The sequence below is a fragment of the Sceloporus undulatus genome, chromosome 1 (genome assembly GCF_019175285.1).
Source record: "Sceloporus undulatus isolate JIND9_A2432 ecotype Alabama chromosome 1, SceUnd_v1.1, whole genome shotgun sequence".
Taxonomy (NCBI): Eukaryota; Metazoa; Chordata; class Lepidosauria; order Squamata; family Phrynosomatidae; genus Sceloporus; species Sceloporus undulatus.
In genome coordinates, this window is record NC_056522.1 from 165301634 (window position 1) to 165323299 (window position 21666).

At 39.6% G+C, this 21666-nt stretch overlaps 1 protein-coding gene and 1 pseudogene across 5 annotated transcripts in view; both read right to left on the minus strand.

Annotated features, from left to right (window-relative positions):
* FN1 (fibronectin 1) overlaps nt 1-21666 on the minus strand; it is an 88712-nt gene that overhangs the window by 41458 nt on the left and 25588 nt on the right. For all 5 annotated transcript variants that reach the window (XM_042443649.1, XM_042443668.1, XM_042443658.1 and 2 more), the window contains exons 12-21: nt 19653-19781; nt 14798-14941; nt 10564-10685; nt 9141-9318; nt 8234-8410; nt 6781-6909; nt 6580-6669; nt 5697-5891; nt 4325-4597; nt 1896-2162 (exon numbers count right to left, since the gene is read on the minus strand). In XM_042443649.1, the coding sequence (XP_042299583.1) occupies nt 1896-2162; nt 4325-4597; nt 5697-5891; nt 6580-6669; nt 6781-6909; nt 8234-8410; nt 9141-9318; nt 10564-10685; nt 14798-14941; nt 19653-19781 (1704 nt within the window). The remainder of the gene's footprint in view (nt 1-1895; nt 2163-4324; nt 4598-5696; nt 5892-6579; nt 6670-6780; nt 6910-8233; nt 8411-9140; nt 9319-10563; nt 10686-14797; nt 14942-19652; nt 19782-21666) is intronic.
* LOC121920156 lies at nt 9744-9815 on the minus strand (annotated as a pseudogene).

The window sequence follows — 21666 nt, forward strand, 5'->3', positions numbered from 1 at the left end:
GAACATTCTGCCCTTCCCACACAGATGATAGAGACAACGGTTCACATAAAGATGTTGTGTGTCCTTGGTTCCTTCTGGTTTTATTTGTGTGAGTTCTACACCACATCTGAGTCAAAGCTTGCTATCATTTACACCGAACAAGAATGATTCCATTGGGAAAAAATAAACTGGAAGCAAATCCTGGAATTTTAATAAGTATGTTACTTGGATCCTAGTCACCAGGCACATTTAATCTGGGACAGGCACAAGGCAAACCAGGTAATAAAACACTGGGGGACGTTTGATATGAACCAACAGTTTTCTAAATCATAAAGGTTTTATGTCTCTGAAACAGATACGTCTCTTTGGTTCGTATGGGAAGTCTTTGATCTACTGCAGTTTTAGCCTTATTCCAAAGCCAGAGGGTTAGACAATAGTCCATTATTATGGATCAACAGTATGGATTGGACTAGCAAGGACTGTGTGCCATGCGACCTATCTAGACAAAGGCAGCCCATCAATTCTCTATCTTAGCAGCAAATAATAATAATAATAATAATAATAATAATAATAATAATAATAATAATAATAATAATAATCTTTTCAGTGCTCTGCTTGCTGCATTTTTGCAATCTGAAGCCCCATTCAGAGTATGGAAATAAAGTGGTGTGGAACAGGTTTATTTCTGTGAAAGTCACACCCGTCCCAACTGCACTCAGTGCAGTTTGTCAGGAGGGAGGGGGCACGATCGAAAAGCCTACTTAAACTGGTGCATTTGGCACCGGACCCATTAGCAGTTCTTTTTTAAGACTGGCAACGATCCGCATCTTCGGCAGTGTGACCACGCTATCGAATAGATTTGGATTGCACTGCATTGTTCCAGGAAGTGGGGGCGCCTCCTGTTTAAATCGATACGATGACAAATATGAATAGCAACAATGTTAAAATGGAGATATTTGATTGCGGTAAACCTAGTGGGAAGCCCTGGTGGTGCAGTAGTTGTACTGCCTGTACTGCAGCCACTCACTCACAAACCATGAGGTTGTGAGTTCAGTATCAGCCAGGGTCTCCTGGTTGACTCAGCCTGGCATCCTTCCGTAGGTTGCTAAAATGAGTACCCAGTTTGATGGGGGCAATTAGCTTACACTTTGTAAACCACTTAGTACATCGGTAAGCAGTACAGAAACGTATTTGGTATTGCTACTTGCTATTGCTAAACAGATTCTTCGTTCCAAAAACAAAAAAGGGTGAATGACCAAGGGAGGCAGTAAATCTTTCCCCTCATAATTTTATTAATGGGCAGCATATATACTGGCTGCTATCATTGTTTGCCTTTAAGTAATTTCTAGGAGAACCTATAGTGGGGTTTTCTTGCCATGATTTGGCATGATTCGTTCAGAGGGAGTTTGCCTTTTCCCTCCTTCAAGACTGAGTGAATGTGACTTGACCAAGATCACTCAGTGTGTTTCCATGGCCAACCCAATGCTCCAACCACTACAACATACTGGCACATTGGACTGCTAGAAAAAGGTTTTTTGTCACATTTAAAGGGACCTTTAGGATACAGCATGAAGCTGTCAGAAGTTGCCATGTTAAAAAACATACCGTACTCTCTTGATGTTCTATGCATCAAAGCCCTGGCTTTGGGGTGATAGCAGGATCAGTCAAACAACAACCAAGATTCTATCTAAACATTAGAAACCATGTTCTGATGGTAAGAGCTGTTTGACAGTGGAATACTTTGAGTGCGATGGAGTCTCCTTCTTTGGAGGCTTTTAAACAGAGGCTGGGTGGCCATCTGTTAGGGTTGCTTTGATTCTGTGTTCCTGCATGGCAGGGGTTGGATTGGATGGCCCTGGTGGTCTCTTCCATCTCTAGGATTATAAGATTTTAAGACTGCATCATACAGTACTTACAGGTTGTGAAGACTGCTGTCTCTGGGTTGCTTTGCTGGTTACCCATGATAGCCACTAGGGACACTGTGTACTCAGAACCCGGTTGCAAGTTCCTCAGCAAGTACTTAGTTACAGATGGCCCAATGGTGTACTGTTTTGGTTGTCCTCCGGTGGTAGGCCCCACAGAAAGCCGATATCTTGTAATACGAGTACGAGGGGGCCTCCACGTCACCAGTGCAGTAGAGTCTGTTGCATTGACAATCCTCAAGTTGGTTGGGCCATCAAGTTCTAGAAGGCAAAATCAGAACAACTTATACAATCAGTCAACCTTCCATATCAGTGGGTTATCCATCCATGGATAGCCCTGCCCCACTGTACTCAATGGCAGTGCGTGCATACAGACATGTCAACAGTCACACACATATTGCATGTCTATAGAGAATAATGGGATTTAAGATACTATGCTTTTTGGTATCCGCAGGCGGGGTCTGGAACTGAAAGTAATTTCTAGTTCAACCCAACAGAAGCAGTTGACACTCATAACTTTATTGTGACAACAAACATATTTCCAAGCCCTTTGGAAGAATTGAAACTGTGCATTTTTTAAAAAATAGAAGCCAATTTGGATTGTTGCTTACTCCCATGTGTACTCAATGGATTCCAACTACTGGCGGCAATAGGTGGTTTTCCAGTTGTGTGGCTGTAAATTTTGCTACCAGTTTAGATTTTCAAAGAGTTATCATTTTGAAGCTTTAAAGCACTTCTCTGAGAATGAATGTGGACCCAGACTTTACACTCATCCTGCTCACTTACTCCAAATGCTGGTAGTTCATGAGACACTGCTGTCCCCCAACCCAATCTTGTACTTTTCATCAGTGAGATCCTTTGGACCATTTCTGGGATGAAGGCAGCAGAAATAGGGCAAGCTGCTACACTATTACAAAAGCACAGGCCCACTACTAAAACCAGCCTGACAAAACAACTATCCAACCATACCAAAGCAGGCTGGGAACTACTAGATGCAATGTTTCTCTCTCTGAGTCCCTCTACCCAACTCCACAATTAAAATCCCAGCACAGAGAAAATGAAGACTCGGGGGGGGGGGGAGAATTAATTTTCCCTCCAATGTGCTGTTTTTTATATCTGCTGGAGGCCCAGTGTTACGTTTTTTGTTTGCTTGCATCTCAAAGGAGATTCAATCATCTGGGGTCAGTGGCATAGCCCAGCTGGAAATTTACCATAGATTGGGTGAGTGACCATAGACTGAGGGAAGTATTCCTCTCAACCAAGATGGCACATTGTTTTGAGCTGGCAAAAATACTTGTCAGTCTGCCGATTGCTGAAGTCTCACCAACCAATCAACCTACTGGTAGAACTAGTCTGCTGCCTAGCATCTCCTGGCAGAAGAGCCAAATGGGCAGGGTGGAGAACAAATGGAGTGGAGTGAGGGTGATCCAAACCACCTCCAGCCCAGGGACACAGCCACAAATCCAACACCAAGTTAGGCCAGGGCAAGGGCAGCCCTATAATGTTTCAAATTTATAAATACATGTGTGGTCCTTAGCCATCTTGGCCAAAGAAGTATTGTGCTTTTGAAAGACTTTAAAAGGATGAATGAGGCCTAAAATCATTTTTACTCAGTTCTCAAGTTTCATCTCCTTGGGTGCAGTCCTATGATTCTGTATGGCCCAAAACCCAAATAAGGCTTCAATCGTGGGAAGAAATTTACTGAAATATCATTGTTTGGGAACTCCTGTCTGATCTCCTTTTGCCCAGGAATTTCAATTACAGCACAGAATGTATGTGAACACTTTTCAAACTGTGGTTTAGACAAAGCAATTATGGTCATGATCATAGTGTATGGAGAGCACAGTTCCAGACATCTGTTGCTAGCTATAACCAGGCATATTAAGAATAGCTACAGTCAGCACTACATGTTTAAGTAGCTTTCGGGATCTGATTCATCACCACTTAGTGCACTCTGCCATCAAGTATGCAATTTTTAAAATAGCACTGCATGATAGTACAGTGGATTTCTAAATCTGCTTTACTCTTAATGAGTTTGTGTTGACATTCTCTATTAATGAGCATTCATAATATTATAGATTATTGTTATAATCAACAATCCTGAATTATCTAAGTGTCTAAGCATACAACACCCACCAACCTGGAGGATCTGAATCAACACCCTCAAACAAATTGATTTAAAAATCTTACAGCCTGAAAAAGCAATGTCAAGTTCCCTATAAGGAATTTCTGAACTAGAGAGGCCAGCAAACGCCCTACATAAGGTATACAAATCGTCTTGCATCCTCATCCTAGTCACTAACTTCCAAATTCATAATTTTAAATAAATAAATTCATATTTGTAAAAACCTGCGAAACAATTGAATTTCTGGTAGGGTGAATTTGCAACAAACAATAAAGTGAGTGAGATGGAATATACTTACTAGTTGTTTGTTCTCCAGTCAGTGGTTCACTTTCTGTGCCTTGTCCGAGGGCATAGATCTTGAAAATATAGGTTGTTCCTGGCAAAAGCTCTGTGATCTCAGCAAAGGTGTATCTAGTAATAGGCAACTTTTGCCCATGTTCACCTGGACGGTTAACTGGAATCACTTCTACACGATAGCCAGTCACAGCACTGTCAGGGGGATTCCACATGATGGTGATTTTTACATCAGTGACTTCAACAAACTGCAGATCCTTTGGCGAAGGAATCTCACCTAATTTAAAAAAGATGTACATTCTTTATTAAAAGTGACCATTTTAACAGCAGAGTTTGGAAGTAATACACTGGAAGTAAGAATGGTACCTGTAACATGTTACGGGGGGGGGGGGGGGAATAAAAACATACTTTGATTTCTTTCCCAAAGTAATATGACAATAGCGTCATTGCTTTTTAATATCATGAGCAATATTTGAAAATTACGTTCTCATTACTTTGAGGCAGAGGATAAAAGTCTTTTGGGAGTATTTTGAGTGGATTTTCCAAATTTTAAGTCATGTTCTTATTTTTTTAGATGTACTTTCCTGAGAAAGGAACTAAAAGAAACAAAAAGGTAACACCTAATGTGATTAGGCATGGGTAAATGTGAATAATGACAATGAAAATTAAGTAAAGAACCATGGTTAAAGTTCCTTTTTAAAAAAATAACTTCCCAAACTATGATAAACAGTGTACTGGACAAGGAAAATGACAATTATCGCATCTCATATCTCTGTACTATTCCATTTCAAAATTCACTGGTGGTGGTAATATAAATAAAATGCACACTTCTTTACATTACATCTAATAGAATCCCAAGGGCTATTTTTTTTAATGTTCCTGGAAAATCTGGAGACGGTTCACACTCTCCTTGGGGACAAAATTATAGAATGTAGACTGACAGAAATGACAAAAAGGATCACTTTCTATGATGTCCCCTAACTATTGCTCCAAACAAGGAAAAAAATGGAGTGCTGATTCACTGACATCTGAGACTGATCAGATAGTCCTTAACTCTGCATAATTCCACAACAAAAGGGACTTTAAAAATTACTGGAAAGCAAACATCTTTTCGAAATTATTTAAAATTATAAATACAAATCTTTGCAGCCTCCAAAGTGAGAAACTTTTTTAATGTGATCATTAAAACCCTTGAAACTTTTAATTAGATCGTATATATGCTTACAGTGTGGAAGTAAGGAAAGCTATACTGGCCCAATGAGTGCACTGGCAGAAATTTGGAGCATAACTAATGCTCACAGATGAACTTTGGGGGGTGAGGGAGAAGCATGAAAAAGAAAAAAAAACAGTTGCCAAAGTTACCAAAAGCTTTTTACCTTCCTGTGCCACTCCAGTGGTCTTCTGCTGAATGAAGATAGGTGTACTCTCCTGATTTTCTTCAACAGCGTAAATGCTGATATTGTACTGAACCCCAGGCATCAAGTCACTGAGTGTCACAGAGGTGGCAGACTCAGGAAGATTGAGCTCTGTACTGCTGCCTTCCACGGATGGAGTATAGACAATTCGGAAGCCTAGTATAATAAAAAATGTATGGTAAGCATCACTAATAAAACACATTAGGAGCAATGTTCATCCCTCAGCTGAAATGGCTATCATTATTCCTGAAATCTTTGAAGATTTTAGGGACAGAGGACTAGAGAGCCTATATCAAGTACAATTTAGAAAATACACATCATCATCATCCTTTCGGGAGACCAGGGTCCAAACCCCTGCTTGGCCCTGGAGACCCACTGGGTGACCTTAGACAAGACACACTTAACCTTAGAGGAAGGGTATAATGAACTTCCTCAGAATAAATCTTACCTTCTGACAAGTAGGCAGCAAGCTAAATCTTGAAATATCCTCTGTGTGTGTTTGGGTGTGAGAGATTAAAGTTCAGTCATGACAGTTAGCGTTGTATTGTGATTTGAGTGTTTGGACTAGGATTCTGTGAGACTAAGGGTCCAAATCCCTGCTTGGCCTTCGAGACCCACTGGGTGCCCTCGGGCAAATCACACTTAGGCTTAGAATGATAAACGTCCTCAGAATAAATCTTGCCAGGAAAACCATAGACTAGGGTACCACAGGTTGGAGTCAACTTGAAGACACGTTAACAACAATAGGGTTTAATTCTCAGGTATATTTTGCTTGACTTTCTAGCAAACGAAGAAAAACAGGATCCTGAACATGTTAAAACCAATCCAGTTAAATATGACAAACCTGTGATTGGAGCTTCTGGCCTGCTCCAGCTGACAAGGATAGATGTGTCATCGACATTTTCCACATGGTGATCAGGAGGAGCATCAGGTGCTGTTGAAGGAAACAACAAATAAGGCAGTTAGGGAGCATGTCTAGCACTGAGGGGTGAGACAAATGGCAACATGCTATCTGCCCTGCCAAATATCATGGGATCAAACATACCTGTTGTCTGGGAGGTTGACAAAATTAGATCAGGCTTGCCCTCTTCGGTAATCTGATAGACTCTAACAATGTAATTGCGACCCGGAAGCAAGTTGGGGATGTTAACAGAAGTGACTGTGCTTGGAAGATCTTTAATAAGAAGAAAAGAAAACTCTTATGAAGTGCTATTAAAAGTTATTTAAAGACAAACATCTTATTCATTTCATAAAAATGCTTACAAGAACAAAGAATTTGGAGTGACATTAGTGATCATTCTACGCTTAACAATCTTTATTTCAGATCTTACTATTTTGGGCAGAATTTTTTTTATTTTGAATATGCAGCCTTCCTTGTCAGCCCATGATGGGGCCCAATCCATATCAGCATGATGCTTGGATTTGTACTACATGATCAGATGTTTTTGAAGATTCGGTGCATGCAACCAGTTTCAAATAAATGGTAAAATGCAAGGAACTACTGGGATTCTGAGGCACCAATTACATATTACATATGATCCCACAGAATTCAACAGACAATGATTTCCCAATATACATGAATTCAGCTACATTAGGCATTTCAGACTATAGAAACCTGGAGTGATTTTTTTCCTAAGCAATTAAAATTAAAGAGATTAAAGATTATGGCATAGTGAACTGAAAGACAATGCAGAAATAATCCAATTTGAGACCATTTTAACTGCCCTGGCTCAGTTCTAGAGAATTCTGGGAACTGTAGTTTTGTGAGACATTTAGCCTGCTCTGTCAGAGAGCTCTGGTATCACAAGAAACTACAATTCCCAGGATTCGCTAGCACTGAGCCCGGGCAGTTAAAGCCATCTCAAACTGGATTATTTCTGCACTGTGTTTTGACCCAAGGACTCTGGGAGATCAGAGTTTGAATTCCCAGTCATCCATGGAAACCCACTAGGGAAGTCACACACTCTTGGCCTTAGAGGAAGACAATAGCAAACCCACTGTGAATACATCTTGACAAGAAAGTTATGTGATAGGGCTGTCACTAGTTGAAGTCAACTTGAAGGCATACAACAGCAATGAAGAAAACAGAAACAATTTGCCTGACTACAAAGGTACAATAACATGTATGCTCATAAAATTCCATATAAGTTCCTTTGTCTATGCTTGTACAACCTTAGTCTGAATAGCAAAGGGCATTGAGCTTATTTGTAATAGACAAGCTCTAGAGCAGTGGTTCCCAACCTTCCTAATGTCATGACCCTTTAATACAGTTCCTCATGTTGTGGTGACCCAAACCCATGAAATTATTTTCGTTGCTACTTCATAACTGTAATTAAATAGGTGTTTTCCAATGGTCTTAGGCGACCCCCATAAAAGGGCCATTCGACCCCCAAAAGGGTTCCGACCCACAGGTTGGGAACCACTGCTCTAGAGCCTACAATGGCACTAACTATCTATGGCATCTGAGACTGATAAATAAGATCAAGAATCTGGCTTACCCAAGTATTTGGGCTCATCACCATCTTCACTCAATACATATTCCACACGAAATCCTGAGATAGTGTCTGATGCAGAAACCCAGGACACCACAAAGCTGTTAGCTGTAATCTCTGTAACCGACTCAGAGATGGACACCATAGAAGGCAGTGCTGTTGTTTCTCCTGTCACACGAGAAGCTGCAAAGAAAGAAACCATAGTATTTTCACAGATGAAAAGCCACAAGAAACCAATAGCTTCAATTAGAAATCCAGGTTTATGCAGAGGTGTGTTTCAGTCCCCTTCTTCATGTTTCTTTATCTGGATAAATTAAATTGCATAGTTTAAAAACAATAACAAAAAGTTGGACACAGCACATTCATAAAATATAATTTGAAATGCAAAATTGGATAATACAAAAAGTATCTAAAATGGATTGAAGGAAGAAAAGGAAATGCAACATTAACCGTGTTTGAAGGAAGATAAAATATTCTGACTCTAAATTACACAACAATAATTAAAATAATGATTAAATAATGAATATCTGCAAGTATGGGGCAGGCGCATTTTAACCAAAGCACTCACAAAGCCAGCAATACATTCAAACAGAACTAATATTTTTTTACAGAATCCAGTACTCATAACATGATGTAACTACTGTATAAAGACCTGAGTTGAAGGCCTCTATACATTACAATTAATATTGTTCTATGATATTATTATTAGTAGTAAAAAACCCCAAATATATGGGCTGGGTGTATGCTAGCAATGTAGTAGTGCCATAGCAACTACCAAAAGATAGAAAATATGCACTATACAAAGTACTTATTTTGGGGACCAGATTCCAAAAGAACACAGTTGAAAAGTGAATGTCACAGAGGCCAAATGTCTGAATTGTAGGTCACATTCTTCTTTCACAGAAGTACTTACTTGAAATAGATGTAGTACTAGAAGTGGTAAATTCAAAACGGGTGACTTCTCTTTGACCATAATGCTGTACACTAATAAGCTGCCCTTCATAAAGAACACCAGGTCTCAGGCCTGAGATAGTATAGGAGTTCAGATAACCTGGGATGGTGGCCTCTTTCCACTTCACTCTAGAGTTTTTCTATAGGAACAAAACATGGTGGGATATCAGAATATGAACACTTCAACGGGCAGAATCTGCACAATATTCTTTGCTATGTGGAATATACCCATTAACTTCAGTTTCAAAATCTCTGTTTTTATTGCAAGACACTGTTTATAAAAGGAATAGACATTGTCTAAAGAAATGAAGAATAAATGCCTCTCTTAGAATCTCTACTTTAGAGATAATCTATATCGATACTGAATTACTCCTGCTGCTCAAGGTGGGATGTCTACTCTCTGGCCAGAGGGCCATTTAATACAATCTGACTTATGGGAAGAATTTCAGAAGAAAGAGGGAGGTAAATGAAGACAATAACAGTTTCTCATTCTTCTTATTGCTTCTAGTTGAGCTGGCTTAGTTGCTTTAAATATATGGTATCTGGCATATCTGTTGCAGTTTAGAAAATCTGGTTAGATGCCACAAGGTAAGTGGCAGTGCCTTAACCATATGTGTGCTGTACAGGCCACTAGAACCTCTTCTAGTAAGGAGAGAAGGGATGCACCCACACTGTAGCAATAATGCAGTTTGACACCACTTTAAGTGCTGCAGCTCCATAATATGGAACACTGGGATTTGCAGTTTTATGAAGTCTTTAGCCTTCTCCGCCAAAGAGGACTGGTGCCTCATAAAACTACAAATACCAGAAATAAGATGGAGCCATGACTCCATAAAGTGGGGTCAAACTGCATTATTTCTACAGTGTAGATGCAATCAAGGTTAGCACTCCTCTTGATAAATTTAGAAAATCTATAACTCACTTGAAGAACTTCAACTGAAAAGCAGGATAGAAATCTACTGAACCAACGAACCAAAGTTTCTTATTTTACCCCCTGGTGGGAAATGGAACTACTTTTGTGCAGGACATGATAGCAAGATACAGTAATTGCAATGAATACCTGGCCAGTGTTCAATGTGAAAAATTGGGCATGGTTGTTTGAGTCAGCTCTGTCTCTGATATCATGTGCTATTGTTCTCCTTCACTCACAATTCTAAACTTGGCACACTTACATAATATGTAGATTTCCACAGTGGATTTGCACATACTTTCAAGTAACTGATATAACTATAAACTCAAAGTAAAAATTATTTCTTTTCCACACTGTCATGATGCATGGTGTTTACAAATTTGGAAATATGTGCAAAGGCCTTCTTAATTGCCAGAGGGGGGTGCATTAGATTGGAGTGACGGACTTGCTCTATCAATGAGAGTGAAGTGCTTACTGGTCTCCATCGCAGGATGTAACTGGAAATATGAGAAGATTCAGGTGCAACCCACTGAACAGGATGAGAATCAGGATGAATTGGGACATCTGTGATAATCACTTGGACAGGACCAGTGGAACCTAAAATACAGAATTTCCCCATTAGTTTGCTCAGTGCTTCATCCATATTGCTTTTGCAGTCTATTCACGGTATCTAAAGAAGTGACTCTCTGCAAATGAGGTTGAAGCAACTTGACTTCTGTAATTCTGCCACTCCCCCAACAATATGAACCCGACATTTGACAGTAACATAAGACCAAGGTATAATGCAATTTTTTTTTCCAAAGAACATAAAATCACCCCAAGATATACTTTTGTGTATGGCTCCACGTGCAAATGGATCATGGAAGCAGGTAATATATAAAATATCATTCCTGACAAGAATGAATCTATAAAATGAATATTATGAATTCACATGCCACAACATATGGCCTTATATATACATAGTCTCTTCCTAAGAGTCTGTGTGTTTACTGTGTAGAAAAATCATAAAATCTGAAGTGGCCCTTTGAGCCAATCTATATAGCAAGTGGTCTGATAGAACATTTAGCTATCTCAGATTCTACGGGGCCTTGCATCACATTTTAAGGATCCTTGAATTGTGTTTTGGTTCCTTTGAACACATTTCTTTGCTAGTGACCCATCGTCAGGTGGGAGGCTATACTGGGGTGTGAATACTGAATGCAAAGGAACTGTTTCAGAATCTCTTTAAACAAAAATACAATATAATTGCTCTATAGGTGTTTTCCACGCGCTCTCCACCTCTTGTTGATCAGCTCTTACTCAGAACTTTAGTACTTAAAAACATCTCATTTTCATTCCACTTGATCGCCAGTTATCTTAGGGTTCCCCTTTTATGCTTGCAAAAACAAACAAAAAAACTGCTGGGTTGGGTAGAAAGACAGAAACCAATACACTCCCTATTATTCAACGGGTGGAGACATGCGTCTGTCTGCATCAGTGTCCATGATTATGCACCACCAATGAATGATATGGACCGTTGTGAGTGCAGGTGCTCCAATTTGTGGATAACTAGCCCGCCAATACAATGCAACCACTGTATACATGTTGCATTCATTGCACAGCTAGCAACTGCAGTGGGCCCTCTCCTTACGTGGGGGATCCATTCTGGATCCTCCCATGTAAAGGAAAATCTGCCTATGCTTGAACCCCATAGGAAATAATGGGGCGCATGCATGTGGCGGAGCGGCACCATTGTTTCCCTCCCCAAGCGGCTTCCGCATACGCTGGAAGCTGCGTAAAACACATCCGCATATAGCGCGGGCACACTGTATATTCAGGGTTTCAAACAGAAACAATAGTAAATAGGAGATAGGGTTATCAGACAAATGGAAAGATACTTTGTCCTTTCCTGACCTCTCATGACACCAATGAAAATCACCACACTCACTACCACTTGGACAGAGATTCCTGTTGCTGTCAATGGGAGCTTTTATTCTAATTCTATGGCTAATGCTACAAGGAGCAAGGAGGAGATTTTGGTTGGGATTGTAACCGAGGAAGGAAGGATAAAACCTTCTCTTTCCTCATGTTGCAGTCCAAAGGACCCTCATCTCTCTCATTACTTTTATATATAGCTACAAAGAGATGGTCAGAAACCTCATTGTTTCACCTACTTTTTCAACAGTCTTACATCTAACTTTTTAGGTCACACACATATTTCACATCGTCCCATGAGATGTTTGCTTAACAGTTAGATAAGAATCAGCCAGAGATTGGCAAATATCATTTCAAAAGTTAACCAAAATGTATCATTTTAAATGCTGATCAAAGCAATCCAAGAGTTTGGATGCCATTCCTTCCCTTCCACATATACCAGAATGTACTATTTCTTTTACTCTGCTGTTACACTTGGAGTAATGAAACTCATCTAGAGCATGCATGCCACGTTATAGCTTGCAGGTAAGGTGCCAAATTTCATTGTTGGTGGTCAACCAATCCCCCAAAGCTGGCATCCAAACTCCTCACTGAAGAAATAATCCAATTTGATACTGCTTTAATGGACATAGCTCCATGCAATGAAATTCTGGAAACTGCTGTCTAGCATGGCACCAGAGCTCTCTGACACAGAAGGCTAAATGTCTCACAAAACTACAATTCCCAGAATTCCATAGCACTGAACCCTGGTAGTTAAAGTGTCGTCCAACTGGATTATTTCTGCAGTACAGATGCAGCCAGAGATTATTTTTTCATCTTCATTGGCCTAAGAATATGTAAGCATCTGAGTTACACAGAGACTTTCAGAGTTCTGTTTCCTATCAATCTTTGCTTAGTATATCAGCGTTAACTACCCCAGAATTATTATCCTGAAGCAACAACCCCAGTTGTAGCTTGCATGCTAACATCTACCTTCCAGCATTACTATGTTCATAGGTGAAGTTTAAAAACTAAAAACAACAGCTGCAAATGTATTTTCCAAGTGCAAAGGTTAGCCCAACTGCTTCCCTTATCAATGTATGCACTTTTAGAATGAAACTGAACAAGCAAACAAGCTCATATCGACCATGTCTATGGGGAAATCCTGGAACTTGATGGTCAGGACAGTTGAAACATTTTGTTCAGAGATGTGAGCATCTCAGGGAATACATAACACAAAGATAAATAACAGTTGGAAGAAACAGAAGCTCAGTGACCCAAACTGGGATATGGTATAGTACACTTTTGAAAAGACTGAATTATAAATTTAGGAAGCTCATTTGGAATTGCACATCCAGACCTTAGCCAAGTTACTCTTCCATCTATCTCAGCCTCATATAGCCACATATGAAGCTAATGCCAGCCTACTTTGCAGAGCTGTTATGTAAATTATAACAAGATAGCATATAAGAAGCCCCCCACAAAATGAAAAATTCTTTAGCCATAAAAATTCTAGGAACACAAACTCCTACAATCTAGATTCTTAAATTACAACAATTACCGGATATACTCAACTATAAGCTGGCCTCATGTATAAGTCGAGGGCAGGTTTTGGGACCAAAATCATGGATTTTGATATGACCCATGGATAAGTCGAGGGTAAAACTTAGGGGCATCTAACAAAGGATGTAAAGGACAAAGCAAAGAAAAACAATGCCAAAGAACTTACAAAATTCCAGCAGGCATAATTGTTGATGCTCATACTGGATGGATGAGAAAATAGTATTTCCAGGGCAGATGACACTCTTGCCTTTCACCAAGGGATGGTTCCTTTTTTAATGATAGTTAAAGTACAGTACCTACATCGACCCATGGATAAGTGCACTGGGTTTTTTTGGGGTCAATTTTTGACCTAAATTTCTAGACTTATACATGAATATATACAGTATTACTCTTGATGCTATCTATTGTTATAATTAATTTATTTATATCTCATATCTTCCTCAAAACTGGGATTCAAGTTGTTTTCCAAAAATTAGAACAAAATAAAAGTACCTACAAAGCACTAAACTCAATTCACAGTAATTTTATGGTTTGTCTATACAATCTATCCAAACGTACTAAGCTGAAATAACAAATATTTCCATGGTAGTTGGCTACACAATTAACTAAGTCAAGTAGTGAATATGCAATCAGCAGAAGGTCAACTTTAAAAATTATTATTTTTCTAGCTAATCTCCTGTGGTGTATGAAAGCGGAATTCAGCACATGAGATTTTATTCCTCATTATCTATTGGAATGGACAAAAATTAGCATCTTTAAGAGGAAGTTTTTAAAAATATGAAGACAAAAACAAAAACAATCCAGACTGAAAAGCTAAAAGAAAGGTAGGTGTGTGCTAGTATAATTTAGGCACTGTCCTCTAAATGAATAAAACATTTGCTTTAGTTACTATGACACTTATATGAAAAGATAGTACCATGGCCAAGACATGGAAGTGTAAAAGTGCTTCAGTGGAAACCATACAAATTATAAGGAGGTTGCCGTATACAAGCACCATGGTGGGATATGAAGGCTTGACAGCCTCTTAGTTTTCTGATGTCTCTCATGTTAGAAATGCAATGGTCATCACAAGAGGTAAGATAAGAAACAAGATTATGTGCTAGAGGCAAGGGTCTATGCAGAATTCTTTACACATGGAACCACAGAAAACAACAGATCTGCTCAAAGGTATGGTCTAAATCATATTTGATGAATCACTGTTTACGTTACAGATTGGCCCTCCAACAGCCTCTGTCATACATTAGGATTCTTACCTGGATATGCACTTAGAGGCTGGCAGTGCCATTCCCCAATACCACGTCCATAACAGTAGCACTGATATCGGACACCATGAACATGCTTTTCCCATGAATCTCCAATTTGGTAGAAGGTCTGGGATTCTGAATCTTGACACTGGTCTGAAATGAAAAATCCAAGTGGAAAATGTGTTGTTATTTCAATGCCATTTCAACGGCTGGGTTGCTCTGGCTTGCCAATTAAACTGGTCTTCCTATGTCTAAAGAGGTTCTCCCTCAGTTGTTAGAATTCTGTTTTTACAGGATTACAAAATCTGAAGGACTGTCTCCATAAACAGAGGAGGCTCTCCTTTGCAGAAACCTGCTGTCCAGAAATGGAACAAGAATGGTGGCAGGGTCAGAGGTGTACACTCATCACTGTTACCCTCATCACATGTATATCTTAGCCATGAGGAGAACATTTGAACTGAGATGGGGTGGCTCAGAGCCCTCCCATGATGACTAAAGGAAGAAAATCCAAAGTCTTTCTACTGAAGCCAGAAAAAAGGGTTACTCGGGGCACCATGGAAGCCTTTGTGAACCATGGCTCTATACGTCTCAATCTTAGCTTCATACGTTAACTTCTGAACATCTGCACACTTCCTTCAACCATGAAGAAGGCTAAACCAAGTCCTAGTTTAATTTATGGCCAGAACTTCCTTGCACAAAAAAAGGCTTTTGCCAGACAAACAAAAAGAAGCAAAGGGGATTAAATATTTAGTTCATAGTTCATGCAGTCCAATCAGGAGTAAAGAAGCCCATGTGAAAGCAAAAATCCCTCCATGTAGATGACTACAAGTGAGGAGTAACCAAAAAAAAAAAAAAAAAAAAAAGCACTGACTCTCCTCTAAAGAGAAGCAATGCCAGGAAGAAGTTTTTAATCAGGGTTGGAAGGAAAGAGACTGTTGTTTTTCACACTTCCAGAGTGCTCCAGTCCTCCATGAAGAGCATGGGTACTTGCATCTGGAGAACCAGGGTCAAGTATGAAGTCTGAGAAGTCTACTTCTACATGGCTTCATCACATTGGCCCTCTTGGGAAAGAAAAAAGCCCTTGTTCTTATATTATGAGCAACATTCATGGGAAAGCAGCTAAGGAGCTGTCTAGCCAGGATAGGATCAACCTTCATCAACTGCACTATAACTCACAAAGTCTGAATTACAGCAACAGCTCATTCAGAAAGGTTTACAGAAGAGATTTCAACACAGGTCACTCTGGCCTGAGGCAATACTGCCTACATAACTGTGATTTACAATACTGTAAAATTACTTTTATGTATTGGTTAAAGCTTCTTGGCATTGTTGAAAATGGAAGTGTCACAAATAACATCACAGAGATAAATGTGAGTGTTTTTACCAAAGGAGTAGAACATTCCTATATGGCTAAACCCCATTAGTAAAATTTCATCTGTATTTCAATCAATGGCCAAAACCTGTTTCTTTCTGAACTGAAATTCGTTTCCACAGATGTCAACTAATACCAGATATTAACATTTAATGCAAAATTTCAATTTCAGTGATGCAAAATTCTACCATTTAGCATTGTTAAGGTTTTTAGGTTCTCATATTCATCATCTCCCTACTTCTAGCCTAGACTAACAGTAACAAATTTTAAAGAAAAAATAATTTACCTTAATGGGCTTCATATGAGAGTGTTATTAATCCATATAGCAAGAAGCTAACTGAAACCTGACCTGAACTATTTTGAAGAAAAATACATGGCAAAAATGGAGACAGCCTATTTTACAGAACTTTATAATTTTTCTTCAAGCAAATCTCTGTCAGACTCAGAAAGCCATTTGCAATAGTCTCACAATGATTCAGCCTCTTTAGCACACAATTGAGTAAACATGTGAAGACTTTTTTAAACAAAGAGAAATCTAACGGCTAGTCCATTCTTAACCCTTGCTAGAAGAAATATTAAAACTTCTCAGGGATTAAATAATCAGAGATCAAACATCTAGGTCTTATCACAATCAGAATCTGGAGACCGTTTTTGCTCAGAAAAGAATAATCTGTTCATTTCTAGAAAAGAAGAGAAACATTGGAAAGCTAAGTTAGCTTTCTCCCTTTGCCCTAGCAAAGTACAGAAAAAGGCAGCCAAATAAAACAAGGCTTAGCCTCAGGTAGGATAATATTTGTTATAGCTGTCTTTAACTCTTTTTCAATTCAAGAGACCAAAAGAGCTATTGACAAAATGTTTCAAACTGTGTTTTAGACTCCTGCCCTAGGATTCCCCCAGCACAAAAAAGAGGGATTACAAGAAGCTTACCTGCTCTCCTCCTACTGATAAACCTTACTGGAAGTATGAAGATATGGGGTTTGGGATCAAACTTGGGGCTATTCAGACTATAGCATTCTGATGCCACTAAACCCACCATGACAGCATCCTATGGCAGATAGCAAATCCTCCTCTAAACTCCAGGAGGATCCCATAGGAGGCAACCATGCCAGTTAAAGTGGAATCAAAGAGCTATACAGTGGATCCTTGTTATACGCTGGGGTTTGGTTCCAAGATCCCCCATGTATAACAAAATCCGTGTATGCTCAAGTCCCATTAAGTATAATGACATAGCAAAATGGTGTCCCTAATAAAAAATGGAACATCAAGGTAAATTTATAATTTTTTGGAACATTTTCAAACTGTGTATGCTTAAATCCGTGTATAAAAAATCAGTGTATAAGAAGGGCCGACTGTAATTGTGCAATGTGACTGGGCTCTGGTTCTGCCTGAAAAGGGGAACTTTTTTCACTTCCTAATGCTGTGGAGTCCATGCCCATCTAGGTAACCTGAGCTGAAAGGGAACTATTCTGTAAAACTAGTCCATCTTCTGAGAAAGTCCAAAGCATGAATTAAAGAACTGTCCCTAGATCAAAGGTAGATGAAGTGCAGCCCTCCGGATGTTGTTGCACTGCAACTCCCAGCATTCCTTACCAGTGGCTATTCTAACAAGGAATGATTGTAGTTGCAGTTCAAAAGCATCTGGAGGGCCTTTTTTGTGCACCTCTGCACCAGACATTAAAATAGCTGCTTTCTCTCTGTCACTGCTAAGGAAGTTGTGAAAATGTCCAGGCAAGGTGCATCATAAATATTATATACACTGCCTAAGAGACCAGTCATGCTTAGATATTGCTTTGGGGAGGTACGAAGACTTCTCCTTTAACAACTGCAAGGATTTCCCAGACTTCAGGTCTGAAGCAAGAGGAATAGAAATGGCATATTTGACTTCATGGGCTTCATGCATGTGTAATGGCTGAAAACCACTGAATTTTAATGCTGAACAAAGGCAGCGTATACTGCTTACATGAGCATGCAGGAAAACCTTTTTCAGCCTTTAAATTTCATTATTTCCTAGGAATCTTCTAGAGGCTGTACAACCAAAAATGGGCATCCCTTAGAAAGTATGAGCTAAAGTGGGGAGGGGACTCCTCACACTGTCTCAGTCACACACAAACACACGAATTCACAGAAATGCAAAAAAATTATTCTGTCTCTCTCTCCTCCCTTACACACTCAGTTCACCCTCACCCTCCACACAACACACGGTGGAGACAGCTGGAAACCACATCAGTAGGGCACTGCTTCCACTCTGGATTTTAGTCTTATTTTGAGGGCAGGATTTAACATCTGGGCTAGCTTCTTCAAAGTTTAAATTAAAACCCGAAGCAGATTCTCTGCCCTGGGTTTTGAAATCCACCAGCAACTACTGGCAAATGCTCATTGAAATTAGTTTGGGAAAAACTGATCCTCAAAGCCACTGATTTTATACCAATGGAAGCAATTTACAGAAGGTCACAGCAACACCCTCCCATCACTCATTCCATTGTGCAACCAGGCTGGAAATATCATTTCCACTCATTTGAATTGAAGTTTTTTTTCCAAGATTAATTCCAGCACAGATTATTATAGTGTCAGTGCCTCAGTACAAGGGGTGGCAATGTTGTCGCCAGGGTCACAGCCCTCTCCCCATTTCCCTTGCAGTATGATTATGTTTGGAAAACAGCTGCTATGAAAGCCAAAAGGCAGTGCTTCAGATGACTTAATGTGCATTGGAGAGCAAGGAGAAGAGGTCCATGGCCAGACAGGGATACTACATTTCCAGCCTTCAGGTTTTCCCACCTCTGTATTAGCACAGACCAAGATAGTCGAAAGCTTTCATGGCTGGCATCCATAGATTTTTGTGGGTTTTTCGGGTTATGTGGCCATGTTCTAGAAGAGTTTTTTCTTGACGTTTCACCAGCATCTGTGGCTGGCTTCTTCAGAGAAATTCTGTGAAGATGACAGCCAGAGATGCTGGCAAAACGTCAGGAAGAAACTCTTCTAGAACATGGCCACATAGCCCGAAAAACCCACAAAAATCTACAGACGAAGATACTTTGAGCTTTATCACATGAGAAAAGAAAGCAGAAATGAAACCGGATAGTACCAGCTTACCACATGACATCATAGCACTTCAGTACTCTTTTCTTAGAGATAGTTGTAAAAGCATGTCTTTTGTCAAACAGATTTTTCCAGTTAGACAAAAGACACACTTTTACGATCTTCTTCTGCAGGAACTGAAGCACTACAATGTCATGAGGTAAAGCACAGAGAAAGCCACCACTCTCCAGCTCCATTTCTGCTTTCTTTTCTCATGCCATAATGCAGTTTGCAAGAGCCTTTTGCAACACATTAACAATGGAAGCCATTTCAAAATGACAGACTGGCTCTTTTGGTAATATCTTACCTTGCTTCAATCAGTTACTCTGAATGATTATACTTGTCACAGCCAAATACTGTAGAAGCCTCAGCATTCATTAAAACATATTTAAAATGTTCAGGGAAGGATGAACTTACCAACAGGATCACACTGCCATCTCCCCCGACCTTCACCAAAGCAGGTACAGTTCAGCATGTGTCCTTCTTCGTGACGTTTGTGGAAAGTCTGGTTAACATCATAGGTGATGTCGTCAACTATACACTGGTCTGTTGTAAGAGATAAGTATAATATTTGTGCCACTGATTGCTCTGAGCAAATACTGACTGCAACAGTTCTTCCTATTCATGGGGAGATGTTCTGCTGTGAGGTGAAACAGTGCACAAGTTTTTATACAGTACAGTTATACTTCAGTTAATGAAGTTGGTGTGTTCCTGACCATAACTTTTTAAAGAGAAAATATGGTACCAGAGGCAAAAATAATATGGAGAGAACAGACTTTGGCCTGTTACAGACAGCCAAAATAAAGCTGCTTCGAGTCACAGTGGAGGTATGGTGTTTCAATGATTTATGTGTCCTAAGAGTCCAGAAGTTGCACCAAAGCCACACTCCAGCCCTAAGGACTGGAGTGTGGCTTTGGTGCGGCTTCTGGACTCTTAGGACGCATGCATCATCGAAACACCATACCTCCACTGTGACTCGAAGCAGCTTTATTTTGGCTGTCTGTAACAGGCCATAGGTCCCTAAACCACAAAGAAGAGCAATATCTTGCAGCAAGACTTTTGATTTTCATTTGGGTGGCCAAGCTTCTAGATCTATGCTGATTGTACTCCTTTTTCTCTTTGGTTTGCTGTTCACACACACTCAGTAAGGGATTCTGGAGGCAGCTACTGTTAACCTTGCCTGTTGTGGACAGCCAGGCATAGCTATAGAATATGCTGTCTGAATTTAAACAGAATTAAAGACCAGTCCCTTCCAGCAGGCCTAGCCAGATGATTTTTTTTTAAATTGTGAATTTTTAATATGGGTTATTTTAAGATATATTTGTTATTTTAAATTCATGCTGTGTGTGTTTTAACTGATTCTGTATGTTGTATATTAATCTGTAATAATAATAATAATAATAATAATAATAATAATAATAATAAATTATTATTGGATCAGCTAGAGTATAATCCTATTCCTTCCTGCTGAAGCGCCACTGCATTGTTTACTGTAAATGCAGTCCACTACCACAGCACCAAAAATGTGTGCTTCTCCAGCTCTCTTTCACCAGCCTCCCAATGCTGATGTTGCTTTTAAAATTCCATAGACAGAATAGGAGAAGGAAAACTGGGGCTGGATGGGCATAAGACAGCTCTGTAAAAAACAGCTTTTTGTCAGGGGCTTTGTTAAGTGAGGAAAGAGTAAACAATACAAAAGACTGGTATTCCACCTCAGGAGAGCACCCTGGCAAGTACAGTATTTTTTCATTGATATATGATGACTCAAACAGACTATTCAACAGAGGTTTATAGGACCGGGTGCAAATAATCCCACAATTCAAGCTTCTGTTTTCTTGTTTGTTCTTTGTTTTGGTATTGAGATTCAGAAGTGTAAAATAAAATCTATATGACATGCAAGTTCCAGAAAGCCCTGGATTCTCCAAAGTATTTGTTCAGGTCTCAGGTCACTTTAGTTGCACAGTTTTTTGTTAAAATTCAAGGAGAAAACCAATGCTAGGAAGCATGAAGGGTATCCTATTCAGGAGACCAGCTTGGCATTCCCTGATATCTTTCTTAAATATTAGCCTCGCTGAAGGGCATCTAATAGCTTCCACATCAGTATAATAGTGAATCTACTCTGGATTTTAGTCCCCTTTCTAAGATGCTAGACTTATTGGGGGAAATGGGTTTAGCACTCTGGATAGTTCTTCTAAAATTCAAACGAGAATACAGTCAACATTGAATATAGACATGTAGAAAGAGGAAGGGTGTAGGAATAGCCTTCCACAAAAATCTATACACATCAGAGCTTGCATACAAAGGTTACACACACACAACCAATAAAAAGGAATACTAGCCATGCTGGCTTTGAGATTCTGGAAGTTGTAGTCCAACCTATGAAATAATCACTGAAGAGATCACCCTATGGTGATCATCCCAGCCTCAATCC